The sequence below is a fragment of the Daucus carota genome, chromosome 4 (assembly GCF_001625215.2).
Source record: "Daucus carota subsp. sativus chromosome 4, DH1 v3.0, whole genome shotgun sequence".
NCBI classification, from domain to species: domain Eukaryota; kingdom Viridiplantae; phylum Streptophyta; class Magnoliopsida; order Apiales; family Apiaceae; genus Daucus; species Daucus carota.
Window position 1 is genome coordinate 38473809 of NC_030384.2, and position 14675 is coordinate 38488483.

A 14675-nucleotide genomic window follows, 5' to 3' on the forward strand; every position below is an offset into this window, starting at 1 on the left:
TTGCATTGATTTGAGCTTAGAGAAATGAGTATGGGGGTTGCGGATGGCTTTATATTAACTCAGTTTAGGGTGCCCTTAGGCCTTATGTTGAGACTTGAGATTATAGTTTGGAAAGCAAACACAATAAAAATAAAAAAAATAAATAAAGTAGGCTAACTCAAGGAAAACCAATTCACTATAATCTATGCACCATCTTGCAACATATATCAGGAGCTTCTTCGATCATGTTCAGCAGATCGCAGCAACTCATTGGCCATAGAAGAAAATGATCTGGCATTGTCCTGCATCTCTGTTGTTTTAATGTTTATGCCCTGTAAAGTCAATCTAACATATTAGGACCTGCAAGAGATGGAAGAACTACAGGAAAATAACCACTTCATTCTATTTCATTAGATTATCTAAACTCATATTAACTAGAACATGCCTCTGCAGAGGCTTGAACCTTCTACAACACAAAATAGTAAGGGTTAGGTCTGAACACTAGGCAAAAGGCCTTCTGTATACTCATAATCTCATATCCTCCACTTTGTGAGTTCCATCGTCACCAGAGACAATAGCCGATGTATGCACTATTTATTGGCAAAACAATTAATTATATACAGGGTTGGCCCTGAATATTAAAGCCCCAAGCGAATGAAAATTTTGTGACCAATAATAATTTCTGAAATCAAATATATAAAATTATTATTTCTGAAAGTTATTCTTTTATCATTTTTTTATAGCAAATTCGTTCATGAAATTTGCATAATCAACATCTATAGATATATATCATTCTCAACTGTGCTCCTATATTTTTATTTTATTTTGTGCCCCTATATATTTTTGATTTCGTTTCTTCCTTGTAAAGAAAAAAAATCCCCTAAAAAGTTTAACTTTTTTGGTGCCCCCATTCATTAGCATAAACGGGCGTGGCCTCAGGGCCGGCTCTGAATTTTAATATATACACAACAAAGGCAAAAAATATGTGTGGAGTTCACGATTCGTATCATTTTATATCTTTAAAGATCAATTTGATTTGTTCCATGCAGCATAACAACAGATACTATATGCGTGAGGGAAAGGATAAAAGCAACAAAAAGGGAAATCTGGGTTCATATGCATATGTACCGATATACTTGTACACAAGTGAAACAAGTATTGATTGAACATATTACTGCAAGTACCTGGATATTCAAGACATTACAATTCATCTGTATCACTTAGTTCACTGATATATGCATGCAACGGATTTAATAAATGGAGTCTGGTCAAGAAATTGTTTTCAAGTGAAATCAATCACCATGGCCACTAGTAGTATATCCAATTCATACTAGTATATTTATAGTCCTTGTTTGTAAATATGGATACTGTGTTTTTCTATTATCGCATTAATTTTAATACATGTACAAACACACATGATTATATATCACAACCACAATATATATATGGACATGAGATCTATGTTTTTGTGATACCTGCAACTTCCTTATATTTTCACCCAGCTTGTTTTGGGCCATTTTTGCAGCACTTGGTTCCTGTTTTGAAATTTATAACAGACAAGTCTTAGTTATATTTAATTATTATAAGTTCTTAAACATGAATATGGTTCTGTGAGTATAATAGGCGTCCCAAATCTAAACAGAAAGTGTATAAATCCTTAGCAATGTACTTTAATGTGTAGTAGATAATTCTTTTGTATGGAAACTTACAGCACTCAAAGTGTAACCATATTTTTTCTTAATTTGATCAACTGTACCAGCACCAGTGGCACCAGTTTTCTCTTCTTGTGGCTCTTCCTTGCCCACAACTTTCTCATTCTTTCCCTTCATTTGTTTTAGTTTACCTGCAACATTACCTGGATAGAGAAAACTCATCACCTTTATATCTTATTTTATATTTTCTGGGATGATAACTTCATAAATTTTAACTGTGATAAATTCTTTCATAACAATTACGTCAACATTGATGCTACTTCAGTCAATATACTATTGATATTAAAGCTGAAACAGGGAATAGCAAATTTCATTAACTTAGGTGCCATACATTTTCTAATACTCTTTCCTGTTGGTTACTGAATATACAGAAGCCAAGTAATATTAAAAAAAATTGTCCAACAACAAACTTATACTAATAGATAGTCATAAATTTTAAAAGAATTCATCATCAAGCATATCATATGAAGATAAGACATGACTTGTGCACTAACCTTTCAACAGCTGGAATTTACTAGCCAATTTTTTCTTGTTCAGAGCTGACATCATAGAGTTTCCTTTTGGTTTATGTCCTGGATCTTCAAGGTCAATATCATCTAGGATAAGCATAAAAATAAAAAGTAAAAGATGAGTAATTGTTGGTTTGGGGGCAACCATCAGCAACGATTGGAATGCAAATAAAGCTAAACATGTTCCTTTTTTCAAATTTGATATCATACTATTCACTGTTTACACGTTTTGATGCCTTTTGGCATCTTCTCAAAATATTTCAAAAACATTCAGTAATTTTTAATTTTTACAATATTTAACATAATCCAAAAGATTCCATTTTTTCTCTAAAGCAGGCAGAAGTCGTGGGTTTCACGGAAACAACCCCTTTACTCTGAGCATCTCCAGTAGGGGTGCCATTAGGGTGCCAACATCTATGTGGAATGGCAATCTTGGGTGCCTCCCTATAGCCAACTCTTGGCATCACCTTAAATTGGTAAAAATACATTCTTGTATTAAAATTACTAATCATCCATATATATTGTACTATATCTAGTTTTTCATTTAACTATACTTCATTTTTTTTTCTTAAGCACCTTATATGGGGTGCCATCTATTGGAGTTTAAAGGTGCCAAATTCAACATAGATGAAAGAGAATATAAAAAATTACTATTTCTAATGAGATGTCAATGCCCTCGCCTTTATTGGAGATGCTCTGAGGAACAAGCCTCTGACCCTTTGTTGGGTAAGGTCTGCATACATTTCACCCTTCCAATATCCTACTTACCCTACTTCCAAGTGAGACACACTACCTACTTTTGGTTAATGTTTTTTGCTAAGGGACATGTCCTACATTAGCATGGATATAAATAAATGATGGGGACAAAAGTTGTTTGTGCCCTATATTAGAAAATAACTCATAATCTTGGCATTGGAGTTTTCGCAAAAAAGAATGAATTTTTTTCTCTAAGGTTTGATTACAGGGTAAACAAAGTACCTGCCAGTAGTAGCTGACATTATGGGATACCCGCATTTTCAAATGGTTGCTTTGCTAAATAAATGTCCACATTAAACTAGAGGAAAAAAAAAACTTTTTGGACCCTAATGATATTAAGAAGCGGGCAGGGTATTTATGGATTGAAGAGATTGACTTAATTTTCTGTAGCTTAGTGAATGTCCATTGAAAGTGAAAACATAAAATTTCAGAATCAAGGAAAAATCCACCAAGAAAAGGCACAAGCTTCAATGGTCTAATACATGTGTTGTAGCCTATCTTCTGCTTTCACAGTCTTGTTTATGTGAAAAACAATATAATAATTATGCAAGGGAGGGATACCTATATCCAGTAGTTCCACTTCATCAGTATCATCTGTGATCTGATTATTATTGTTCTCCACATCCAAAGGAAAGTTATCTACTGTAAAGATAGTTGACAGTGCCTCAGCACCTTCAGCGTCTTCAGCTTCCAGTGTAGCGCCATGCGTCTCTTTAACTCCCTTCATGTCTTTCAATACAGAACTAAAAATACCCTGGTGCAATCTAAATAAGTCAGCTAGTGCTAAATTAAGATGCGAGGAAAAGTTTGCGACACGAAGTACCTTTTTCTTTTCTTTATGGCTCGCAGTTTCGGGATCAAGCCTCTCTGCAATTACTAGATCTTTATTGTAAACTTGGCCTATAGAGTCTAAATGCCTGAATAGGACCACAAAAAAATATATTTCTAAGGAAAGCCTGCAGATTAGCAGCTAAGAAAACAAAATAGAGATGGTACAAGGTTGAATATGTTTCCCTCTCATTGTAAGTTGCTAAAGAGCAAGGATATGGGCGGGTGTGCCAATAGAATTGCATTTACTAATAGACATTGATACTTAATTTTGTGAAAATAGTTAGTTAACACAAAATTTGACTACAAATTTTTGTAAATAACTCTGAGAATAAGGATCGTGGAAGAATCCATGTGTCCAATATGGGGATACAAATAGAAAGTTTGACAACAATTTTTGTAAGAAAAACTTAAAATTAGGATTGTGGAAGAATTCCCATGTCCGATACTCGGATACACGAGTCCCAGTGTCCAACTCGTGGACATGGCAGGTAACCAAAGTTCCCCTGATTCCTCGGTAAGTTGCAGAAGGCATCAAGACAATGATGTCCAGTTTTAGTAACATATAATATAAAACAATTAAGGACACAATTAATCTTTAATGATGCCAGCATCTTAAATTCATTTCAATAACATGTAAAATAACTAGACCAATGTCTATAATGAATAGTACATGATAAAGAAATTATGATAATACTCCATGTTAGCACCAATGACATTATTGCTCATTTAAATCTTGAAATATATCAAAGGATATCAGAAAATGCATTAAATGCTCTGTTCGTTCACCGAATACCTATAGATTTCCTTCTGGAGTAAAACTGAGATGAGGAAGGCCTCCTGATCGCCGTTTACCTATATAATGAAGATTTACTGATACACATAGACACTCCACAGCAGAAATATCAAAAATAATAGTAGGAAATATAGATCAATGCATTACCACAATTATCTCTCCACTCTGTGATGAACATATTGAACTATCAGAGCTTGAGTTGGGTTTCGAAGCGGGAGGAATGAGACCTCTTATAAAAGTTTCCTTTACTAGAGACAATTCTGGCAATGATCTGAATTCCCACGACATAAAATTTTAAAAGTAAGCTCTACGTACAAAACTTGATGATATAACAAGAGCATTGCATTGGTAAAAGAAAAGTGGAAGAAATCCTGAAGATTGTATAGAAGCATGAAAAGGTCTACACCTCTACATTTTGTGGTTTAGCTTCTAATATGGTTGTGGATCATATATAGTTGCACACAGTTCTAATATTTTGGAATGATGGTGTTGTATCTTTTTTGTTAACAAGTTTGATTAATTTCAATGTAAAAGGTATTAAACAATATCTCTGACCTTATCTGAGTTTTTCCGTCAGTAAACATGAGTACAAGGTTAGCATTTGGAGTATACATGGTTGATGCCCAGCAACAAGCAGAGGACTGAAACTTCTTTTTATAATAAACCTTTTTAATTCCCTGAACAAATGGATAACATTAGTACAGGTTGGATCAGTTTTATAAAACTGCAAGTGGTTTGAAAGGAAATCTCATAAAACCTGAACTAAATGCACCAAAGAATAGATATAAACAGCTTTCTCCGAACACATAAGCAGACATTGCTTCTGCATGCCATCATCAACATAACTCCCCCTACTAAGATTTTGCCCCTCGTTTCCTGATGTTTCTTGTCCATCTGTGGACCAAATTCAGATATCAATCAACTAATATGGGGACATTGCAAGTATCAATATAATTTGGAGTTAAAGACAACAATAAAGTCTGGTTTCAAATGTCTTGTCAAGCGAGGACAGTCAATAAGGGAACCCAAAACGTAGCATTCTGATACCTAGAATCTGCATAAATAAAGCCCTTGAGGGTTTTTTGGGTCGAATATTTCCTGAGCTTAGTGCCTTTCCGCTATCACTCTCAAGTGCTAAAATTGATGAATCATTTGTTGCCACTGCTAAAATATTTTTCTCAAAGCCATGTAAACTGCAGGTTGCAAATTGAAGAGATATGACATCCGTGGATAGTTCGCTGGCTATATGTTTTTCATAGAGTAGACTAGGACCTTCCAAATCAATCACTGACACCTGTAAACAAAAAGTTGGCAAAGATATAAACTAAACTGCAGGTTGTTTATGCATAATATGGCCGTAATTTTGACTTCTCCAATTGGTACCATTTTCCCATAGTATTGGCTTCTCGAGATGGTACCAGTGGTATCACTGAGAATCCTCAAATTGCATATTAATATTAGGGAAAGAATAGTGAAAAAAAGGCGGTTAGAGAAAAGAAAGTGAAGATGAATATACTGAATTGCTTCTTGATTCAAGCAAGTCTTTATCTTCACTTTAAAATATTAGATTATAGTTAAGTATCTTATTTTGACAGATTATAAGAATATAAGACTAACAAAGTCAAAAGTTTAGGCGCGTCATAAGTCAAAAATACGAGATGGTACCACCAAGAAAAGTCAATACCACAATAGTACCATTGAGAATATCCTTTTTCAAATATAAAGTTTTCTAGTAGACTCTTAGTCAACTAATTATATAATTGCAACGCCTCTATCTCCTCTCCTTTATTAGACTGAATAGATGAAGAAACAGAAGTGCTAAGGAACTTGAAAAACAAGCAAATAGTGTTTTGAAGAGAAACTTTTGGTGTTGTCTTTTAGAAGAAAGAAGCAAAAATATCATTAGTTGTTTGATCTTTTATCATAAACCAGTTAATCTTCCCTTCTAAACTTTCAGTTCAAAAGTCTTTTATCTTGGCCAACTATATCAACCAATCAGTATTTATTATATAACTGAAGCCAGCAATTTATCCTCTCTCAGTATATACTTAATGAAATAATAATTTCAAATCTAAATTTGTTGTGATAAAAGAGATTCAAACATCAAATCTCCCAGATGGATACATCAAGAAGTGAGACAAAGTAACAGAAAATTATCTCACATATCCTTTGGCAGAGCCGACAGCAACCTGCTTTAAGTCTTGGCTCATGTTGAAAGAAAGCACACCCCCATTGACTTTCAATAGTTGAACACTGCGCATGATGTGATTGTTTCCTTTCCTTGAACTTCCTGGAAATAATGAAAGTCCATGCTCAACGTAAGTTATTTGACAACATTAAGCTCAACTTCGCTGCAAATTTATATCAAACAAGACTAGGCGCCTGTTTGGCAAATTTTACTTATCAAATTTAAGGGCTTTTTTTTATAAAAAAAATTACACATATTTTTATAATATTTTGGGATATAAATGTTAAACTTATTCAAATTTTAATATTTTTAATACACTTTCTAATAATAGATTCCATAGCCATTCACCAAATCATGGACAGAATAGAACACATAAATTCAGATTACAGAAGCCTATAACACTGAACACACCAAAGCAGACCAGATTAATATAGACATGAAATGGTCTGGACTAATAACCAAATACTAAAGGTTATACTATATAACTGGCGTGGCATTATGGAAAGCAAGTACCTTGTAAGGACATGAAGCTGCTCTCTGCCAAGAAAGGCTCGGGCTTGAATTTGAATATCCGTACCTGCATGACAAAAGAAAAAAAGGTATAGAAGTCTCCAAAGCTGTAAAAGAGAACAATCATCACCATCTGCTGAAAATATAAAATTAAGGACACCTAACCATTCCACTTTGATCCCCAGAAATGAGGAGTCTTGAGTTGATAGAAAAGTATAGTGCCGTGACTGGAACACCGATTAATGATGAATCGTCCTCATTCTGCATGGGCCACAGTCATGGTAAAAATAAGAACATGATGGAAATGACCACAGTTTGGTAATTATTCTCAGAATAATTTCTATAAGAACAAAAGATTAAAAGTTTCAAGGCCACAAAGCTAGAATATTTGATTATCAACTCATGTTTCTATTCCAAAGATTTACTTCCACTCTGTCCTTGCAATAATACAATTTCTGAACTATAAAATCTTGATTACAAATAACTTGAAGAATGAGGAATTAATGTTCTTTTATGCAATAAAAAAAGCTAAACCTGTTGATTTATTGTAAAAATTGGTGAAAATAGCGGGCATGACACATCCCAGAAGCATATAGCCCCGTTAGCGTGTCCTGTTATGTACATGTGCTTCAAATCTGAGAACCTGCTAAAGTTGGCTGTCTTTGAGTTGGCTCCATCCTTTTGCCTTGTGTCATATGCAAAAAGCGCTGGAATGTGTTTTGAAAGCATAAGATAATCCTACACAAATGCTGAAGTAAGAATCACCGCAGCTGTTAAATGATTAGTCATGAAAACTAGTAATGGTAAGGAGAATTCGACTGTACCTCATTCGTTGTGCCTGACATGTATTGATTGTCTGATATGAATTTGGCTACAGTGATGGTTGGATCCGCAAATGACAGCCTAACCCTTATGTCCTTGGGAAGCGATGGAGGTGACCTAGATTGACACTGGAATAGGTACTTTTCAATCACATTATCATCATAGACATAAGCACGACCAGATTTCCCTATCAGAAGCAAACAATCTTGGTTGTTCTTGCTTTGTATAGTGATGGTTGACATGATCTCCATGTCAACACAAGGCTCAGGTGGATGAAGCCCAAACTTTGTAGTCCGAGAATCAATGTGTTCATCAAGCAAAACTACCTGAGATTAGGTATTTATTTTATATTAAGAACCAAAAAAGAAGCGAATTTTCAGTTTATAATAATAGAGTGCGACACTTGCACAATCTTTGCATCAAATAACAACATTACCTGCAATGAATTTGCAGATAGAAAATCTGAGGATCCCAGTACATACAACCGACTTGATTTCCCGTCGGGTATAACCCACTTTATTGATGCAATAGGTATTTTGTCAAGTTTATAGCCAAGGTTTAGTTTATGAATTGGAGAATTCTGCTTACTACATAATTCTAAATCTCTATCAAAATTTAAGGCAGAAGGAACCCTCCAGATAAAAATATCTCCATTGCTGTATCCAGTAACTAATTTGCTTCCAATTGGGCAAGCCCAACATGCAGCTGATACTTTCTTTGTTTCATGATTTACCGGTTGTAATAGAGCACCACCGCTTGTGAAGATGGCTTTACTACAATGTAAATCCCATAATGTAATGAAACCGTCTCTATAAATTATAACCACCCTGCACCAATAAATGATAAAAGATGAAGACAAAAAACGTTACATAATACAATTTCATAAACTGCCATGATATAGAAAACATTATTATAACTGAACCAAGACTTATAGCATCAACTATATGTAGATCGTAAATGGTATTTTAACTGTGAGCTTTGAAAGGTCAAGGCCTCTGCTACTAAACTTTGTCCTCCAGTGTCAATAACATGAAGAAAAATTAGCTGAGATGAAAACTATTAAGACACTGCCTACCTCTTAGTTTCAGCTGTTGGTTGAGGCATTATATACATTACAGCATTGTCATCAGCGACATCACTTGAATTGCCTATACATTTTAAATATTCGTCAAAATTAAAAGAAAAACAAACACACATTGAATACTTTTTGGACTTACAACAACAAAAGAAACTTTAGTTTTGACAACTAAAAGGAGGGTTGTAGGTGAATTTGAAGTACTAATGACTGAAAAATGAATCTACTTTTTAGTGTAATTAATAATGGAACATTCAGTCAACCAACAGAAAAACCAAATTTGAACGAATCTTAGACCTCTTATATACATCTATGCAAAAAAATCAGTGAAATTTGAGCAACAATCCTTGCAGATGTTGGACTACATTATACCAAGGCCATGTTCTGTTTTATGAGATTATATACTTGGACTATTGGGTTTTCCGCTCTAACTTTGTACCATATTTAGTCTTCAGATGTATATAATTGACTAAACTTTTCATCATATCTGTTAATTGGGATAATAATACTTAGGGACAGAGAGGGAATGTGGAATTGAAAGTCAACCTATATTACAAATACGAACAACATAAAGAAGAGGGTTACTAATAAGAAAAAAGAGTTCAGAGCCATTCAATGATTCACCCCAAAGTGAAGAAGAAAATGATCAAAAGATAGTCCCAACTCCCATGGACTGTTTAAGAGGATCAAATGTGATGGAACAAGTGGAACTTTTATTTATATAGGTATTAGAATGCTTGATAGCAGACAGCCAGCAAATAACAAGGAGTCTTTGCTGAAATAGATTTAAATGTCACTTTTTTGTTATATTATGGTATTCAGATACAAGAGTATGAGCATCAGTGTATGTGGTTCAAAAATTTGTGCATTCACGAAAAGATGATTTAGAGGCAGGCAACAAACAATCGTGGAAATATGAGGATGAGAAATAAAACAGTTTTCAAGTGTAAGCGGAAAAGAAATAGGAAGCAAGAAGAAAAGTGGGGTGGTTAACGCATAAGATGAATATTACGTCTTTCAGGTAACAAGCTTCCAGCAGAGGATATTAAGTATCTGAAGTAGATAGGAGGCTGCAGGTTGGTGATCTTTTAAATGCACCTCCGCCAGATAACAATTACACAAATCTTATAAAACAACTTCAAAATTTTGAGAATTTAATCAATAAATAAAGCATATCTGTGGACTTGGGAAACCTACTTGTAGACTACATTATCAGGATCAGCAAAAGAAAAAAGTTCTCTTACCATGAGATGCCGAAAACGGTATTCGGTATTCCATTTGTACTAATTTACATGATTCTTTATCAAGTTTGCAAACTGAAATATTACCAGCAGAATCTCCAATATACCTGAGAAACACGTTTCAAAAAAATTGTAAGACCCTTCTTGGAAGCGATTCACAATTATCATATAGTTGAGTATACTCACATGTATTCAGTATGTGGACTGACAGAAATAGAGGTGACTTCTTCCTTAAAAATATGTACACAGGTCAAAATTTTCCTGTCTATGTTCCAGACCTATATATAGAATTAATGACAGGAAAAAGAATGCAGATGAAGTCCAATTCAGTTCACATTGGTAAAAAGCAAAAATAGAGAGACAATATTATTGGAAAAAAGCTTCAAGCATTCCGGATGACTTGCCTCAAAATGATTATTAACATTTACATTCAGAAGGATGCCTTCATTCTCCATAAACTGTAAGGTTAATGTAAACAAAGTTGGAATTATATATAGCAAAAAAAAAAAGTTGGAATTATGTTAAAACTTAGAACATTTTCCAGAATAACAGTACTATGTCGCTGTAAGTGGTTCTTTAATTTCCTGAAAAGAACTCTAGTAAATTTCATATATAAGACAAGAACTTCGTGAAATATAAAAGTAGAGGAACTGACTTGCAAGAATTTGCTTGGTACTGATTCCGAGGATTCAAGCAAGGTTTGAGAATGACCATTTCCAAATAATTTGATGCGGCCATCTCTGAGAAAATGGGGCTGACCGAATTAAGTGATAAGCAACATAACTAAAGACATAATAACTTATAGAACATTGTTGCTGTGCATGATGTCAAGTAATTTGAATTTCTAGGAAATGTGTGAAGATATAACTCTAGTGCCATGAATTCTGCAGATTATTATGTTCATGCAACTGTGTCACTGAATAGTAAATGTTAAGATAACAGAGCATTTTGTCATGGATACATTGCAAAAAGATAATAATATGCGGTCATGAAATCTGCATTTACTTCAGTTGAAAATCTTACTTGGTGGATATAGCAAGTATCTTTTGAGTAGAGTCATATGCCAATAAGAAACATCCTGATGGGATGCCATAATGAAAAACCACACGGGGGTTTACATCTTCGGTTTTTAAAGTATCTGAATTCCCACCTGGCTATAAAACAATATTATAAAATACAGAACATCAAGATAATAGAAATTGTCCACCTGACAAAAGGGTTAATCTCTATATATACACATTGCGGGGACATACATCTGTCATGAATCTATTTATACTACTATCCTAGAAATTAGTCTTTTGAATTCTGACTTCATCTCCTCTTAACTGTTATTCGCAGTTTACTATTATAAATGCAGCCATATATACACTGAACCTTGTTTCTCTTGACAAAGACCAGTCACAGGGTTCGGTCTATACATGTCCAGGGAAGGAGTAAAACAAAAAACAAATAAATAAAGTGCGGCTTCTTCATTCTATAGGATGAATTGTTCGAAGAAGGGATGCTTCCCTTATAGATGTTAGAAAAAAGATATTATATTACTTAATGAATATTTTTGATACTGTACTTACTAACTAAAGTAGAATTGACTAACTGAATGAAATTTTAGCAATTCGCATGATGCAAAAAAGATATTAACCTTCCAAAATGGAGATGCAATTGCCTCAGTATTTTAAAAAATGGAGATGTATATTTTGCAAAAAACAAGATATCAATAAAAAAATAAAAAATTATCGAAGAAGTATCTTAGCCTTAAGTTTGCATGACTTCAGTAAAAATTGGCACTTATTCTATATTTTATTTTGTGTAGTATATGCTGTTATTGTAGCATGAAGCATCCTCTACTCTGGATGAAGATCCAAGCCATGCCATTGGTGTTGCTAAATAATAATTTAAATGACAATATGACATATAATTCTATTCAATTACCTCATCAAAAGTTCATACCCCCCAAAAAAGTGATTTTTAAAGCTTTATCTACAACACTCTGAATAATATCTCTCCTACTAATTAAATTAAAGAAGCCATGCCGGTACATCTTGGTTGAAATTTATAAAAAATAATCAGGTCTAAAAGCATGGTCAAAGAAGCAATTTCTTTCTGTAAAATATAAAAGCCACATGGTAACACAGGTTTTAGTAAAATAGCTTTTCCTGCCACTTTACGCCTCACAAAAGTTACTAGTATACTTAGGGTTAATATCATCACTTTGTTTAGGTGACAGTTGAGCGTTGACACTGTAACAAAATAACAGGTACAAAATGAATGCCCAGACTCTGATGCTTAAGATCCGGAAGAGGTACAAAATGAATGCCCAGAATCTGATGCTTAAGATCCGGAAGTGACATAGAATAGACTTGATTTAATTTACAGTGAAAATTGATGATGGAGAATTCATGGAGTGACAACATGGGACTAACTTTTTTTGTTAAATTTTAGAGAAATACTACCCTGCCACCCACTATACTAAAGTAAAGTAGAATAAAAGAGATTTGGAGTCATTCAAGAAGGACATATCACATATCTATTGATTACATTAACCCCGCAGGTATGTGTATGATCTATTTAAAATTTATAACAAGAGATAATACTTACATATGACAAACAAGATAACACCCTCATCCTAACAGCACAGCTAACTACTCCCCCTAGACAAAGAAAAATTTCTTCGATTATAGTAACATTCGTTGCTTTGTCTATAATATCTTATTTGGGTTAGGTTTGTCAAAACTATTCTTGTACTGTACTAATTTTCTAGTGAAAGAAATTCAATATGACAAAGCTTCCTCCTATCAAATAAATGGGCAAATGTTAAGGTAATTGTTCCTACTAATAAGTACTAATCCCGATCCTATTACTACTCACTATGATGATGTATCTACGCTTCTAGTGAAATATGCTTAGCTGATAGACTACAATTATGAACCCTTTTGCAATCCAATAAAAAGGACATTGAACATTTAGCTTCTTATTCATGAAATCATCATAATAAACAACATACAATGCTCTTAAGGAAACCAATTTCTCTAAATAGTAACAGCATTCCCCAAATTGTCTCACAAATCATCCTCCCTAAAATCCATAACAAAACATAGACTATCGCACAAAGTTGCAGCAGCTGAGTAAATTCACAAAATCAAAACCAACACGAAAAACAACAGTATACATTTCGACAAATCTAAAAGTATAACCTAAAACGAGAGAACAATTCCAATGCAGCATGTAACTTTCAAATCAACAGAAAACTAATCATCAATCAAAGTGATCTTCATCATCATTTATCAAAAAAATGAAAATCAAACAAATGTTCATGCGATCAGCAAATCAAAGCAAAACAAATCCATAAATTACACACACATAACATAATATAACACTAATTATCTTAAATTTACACACAAATGAATGAAATGAAGCTGAATAAGTACCTTCTTTAAAGAAGCCTTTTCAACGAGCTTTTTAACAAACATAACGAAGAAGATCTGATCCAAGTAAGTAAAGATCAGCGAAGAAAACGAAAACGATGATGTATAGACACAGAAAATTGTGTGTATAATTTGCTTTGAGAGAATCGCCGTAGTGTGTAAGCGGTTGATTAACTGACATAAACTACATAAGTTTCGTTTGGATTTAGTTTTGACTTGACAAAGACAAGGAGAGTACAGGTGTTGTCTGTCTTTTTTTTATTATTTTGTAGCGTTTTTTATACACGTGGCGGTTGACTAGGCGACCGTTTGTTTTTTAAGGGTGTGATTTATTACCAGCTGGAGAAAACGACATCTGAATAGAGAAATGATCGAATTCATTAAATTATTGATAATTATATGTCTCATTCGAGATCCGATCATGCTCGCATTGAATGAGTTAAATTACACGGATTTGGTACGTACCGAGTTGTTTTTCCTAAATAGTTATCGTCATTTGCGATTTGATCAGGAAAGATTTGTGTATTGTCCCCAATGATATCATGGAAATAATGTTTTTCTGGATGACGAGTTTGCAAGCTCTTTAGTTTTAGTAATTTTAATTTATTTTTATATGTTAGTTATTCAAGCAGTATTGTAAAAAATGTATTAAGCAGCCAAATCGGTCCTAAAACGGTTCAAGTTTGTACTAAGCGAGTGATTACGTTATTTAAAATTAAACGGACTATCAAGCGGATTAAGCAGTAATTAAGCGGTCGAAATGATGTTGACTTGCTAATTTTTAATTATAAATATTAATTTATATAATATAACTATACCTATATTATATATATATAT

General features: G+C 33.6%; 1 protein-coding gene across 3 annotated transcripts; it reads right to left on the reverse strand.

Moving 5' to 3' along the window:
• Nucleotides 1-16: 16 nt before the first annotated feature.
• On the reverse strand, nucleotides 17-14039 carry LOC108219549 (uncharacterized). Of its 3 annotated transcripts, none has more exons than XM_017393049.2 (24): nucleotides 13842-14039; nucleotides 11440-11570; nucleotides 11072-11156; nucleotides 10821-10874; nucleotides 10603-10694; nucleotides 10420-10523; nucleotides 9176-9248; nucleotides 8537-8927; nucleotides 8103-8426; nucleotides 7813-8016; nucleotides 7444-7539; nucleotides 7282-7345; nucleotides 6743-6870; nucleotides 5628-5874; nucleotides 5338-5474; nucleotides 5136-5257; nucleotides 4728-4851; nucleotides 4581-4639; nucleotides 3780-3873; nucleotides 3518-3710; nucleotides 2186-2287; nucleotides 1689-1834; nucleotides 1455-1514; nucleotides 17-311 (listed from the first exon to the last, which is right to left on the reverse strand). In XM_017393049.2, the coding sequence occupies exons 1-24, from the start codon at nucleotides 13881-13883 to the stop codon at nucleotides 207-209; spliced, it is 3177 nt and encodes a 1058-aa protein (XP_017248538.1). In that variant the 5' UTR covers nucleotides 13884-14039; the 3' UTR covers nucleotides 17-206. The 3 variants fall into 3 exon arrangements, with proteins under 3 accessions (XP_017248538.1, XP_063947565.1, XP_063947566.1); XM_064091495.1 differs by having other exon boundaries at nucleotides 11440-11566; nucleotides 13842-13981; XM_064091496.1 differs by lacking the exon at nucleotides 13842-14039 and having other exon boundaries at nucleotides 11072-11170; nucleotides 11440-11572.
• Between the last annotated feature and the right edge of the window lie 636 nt (nucleotides 14040-14675).

Excerpts from the sequence above, each read along its gene's own strand:
- LOC108219549 (XM_017393049.2), bottom strand. The coding sequence starts at position 13,883 with ATGTTTGTTAAAAAGCTCGTTGAAAAGGCTTCTTTAAAGAAG. Across the intron at positions 10,695-10,820 it reads ATGTTAATAATCATTTTGAG|GTCTGGAACATAGACAGGAA; the intron begins GCAAGTCATCCG and ends TTCTATATATAG. Across the intron at positions 1,835-2,185 it reads TAAATTCCAGCTGTTGAAAG|GTAATGTTGCAGGTAAACTA; the intron begins GTTAGTGCACAA and ends TTCTCTATCCAG.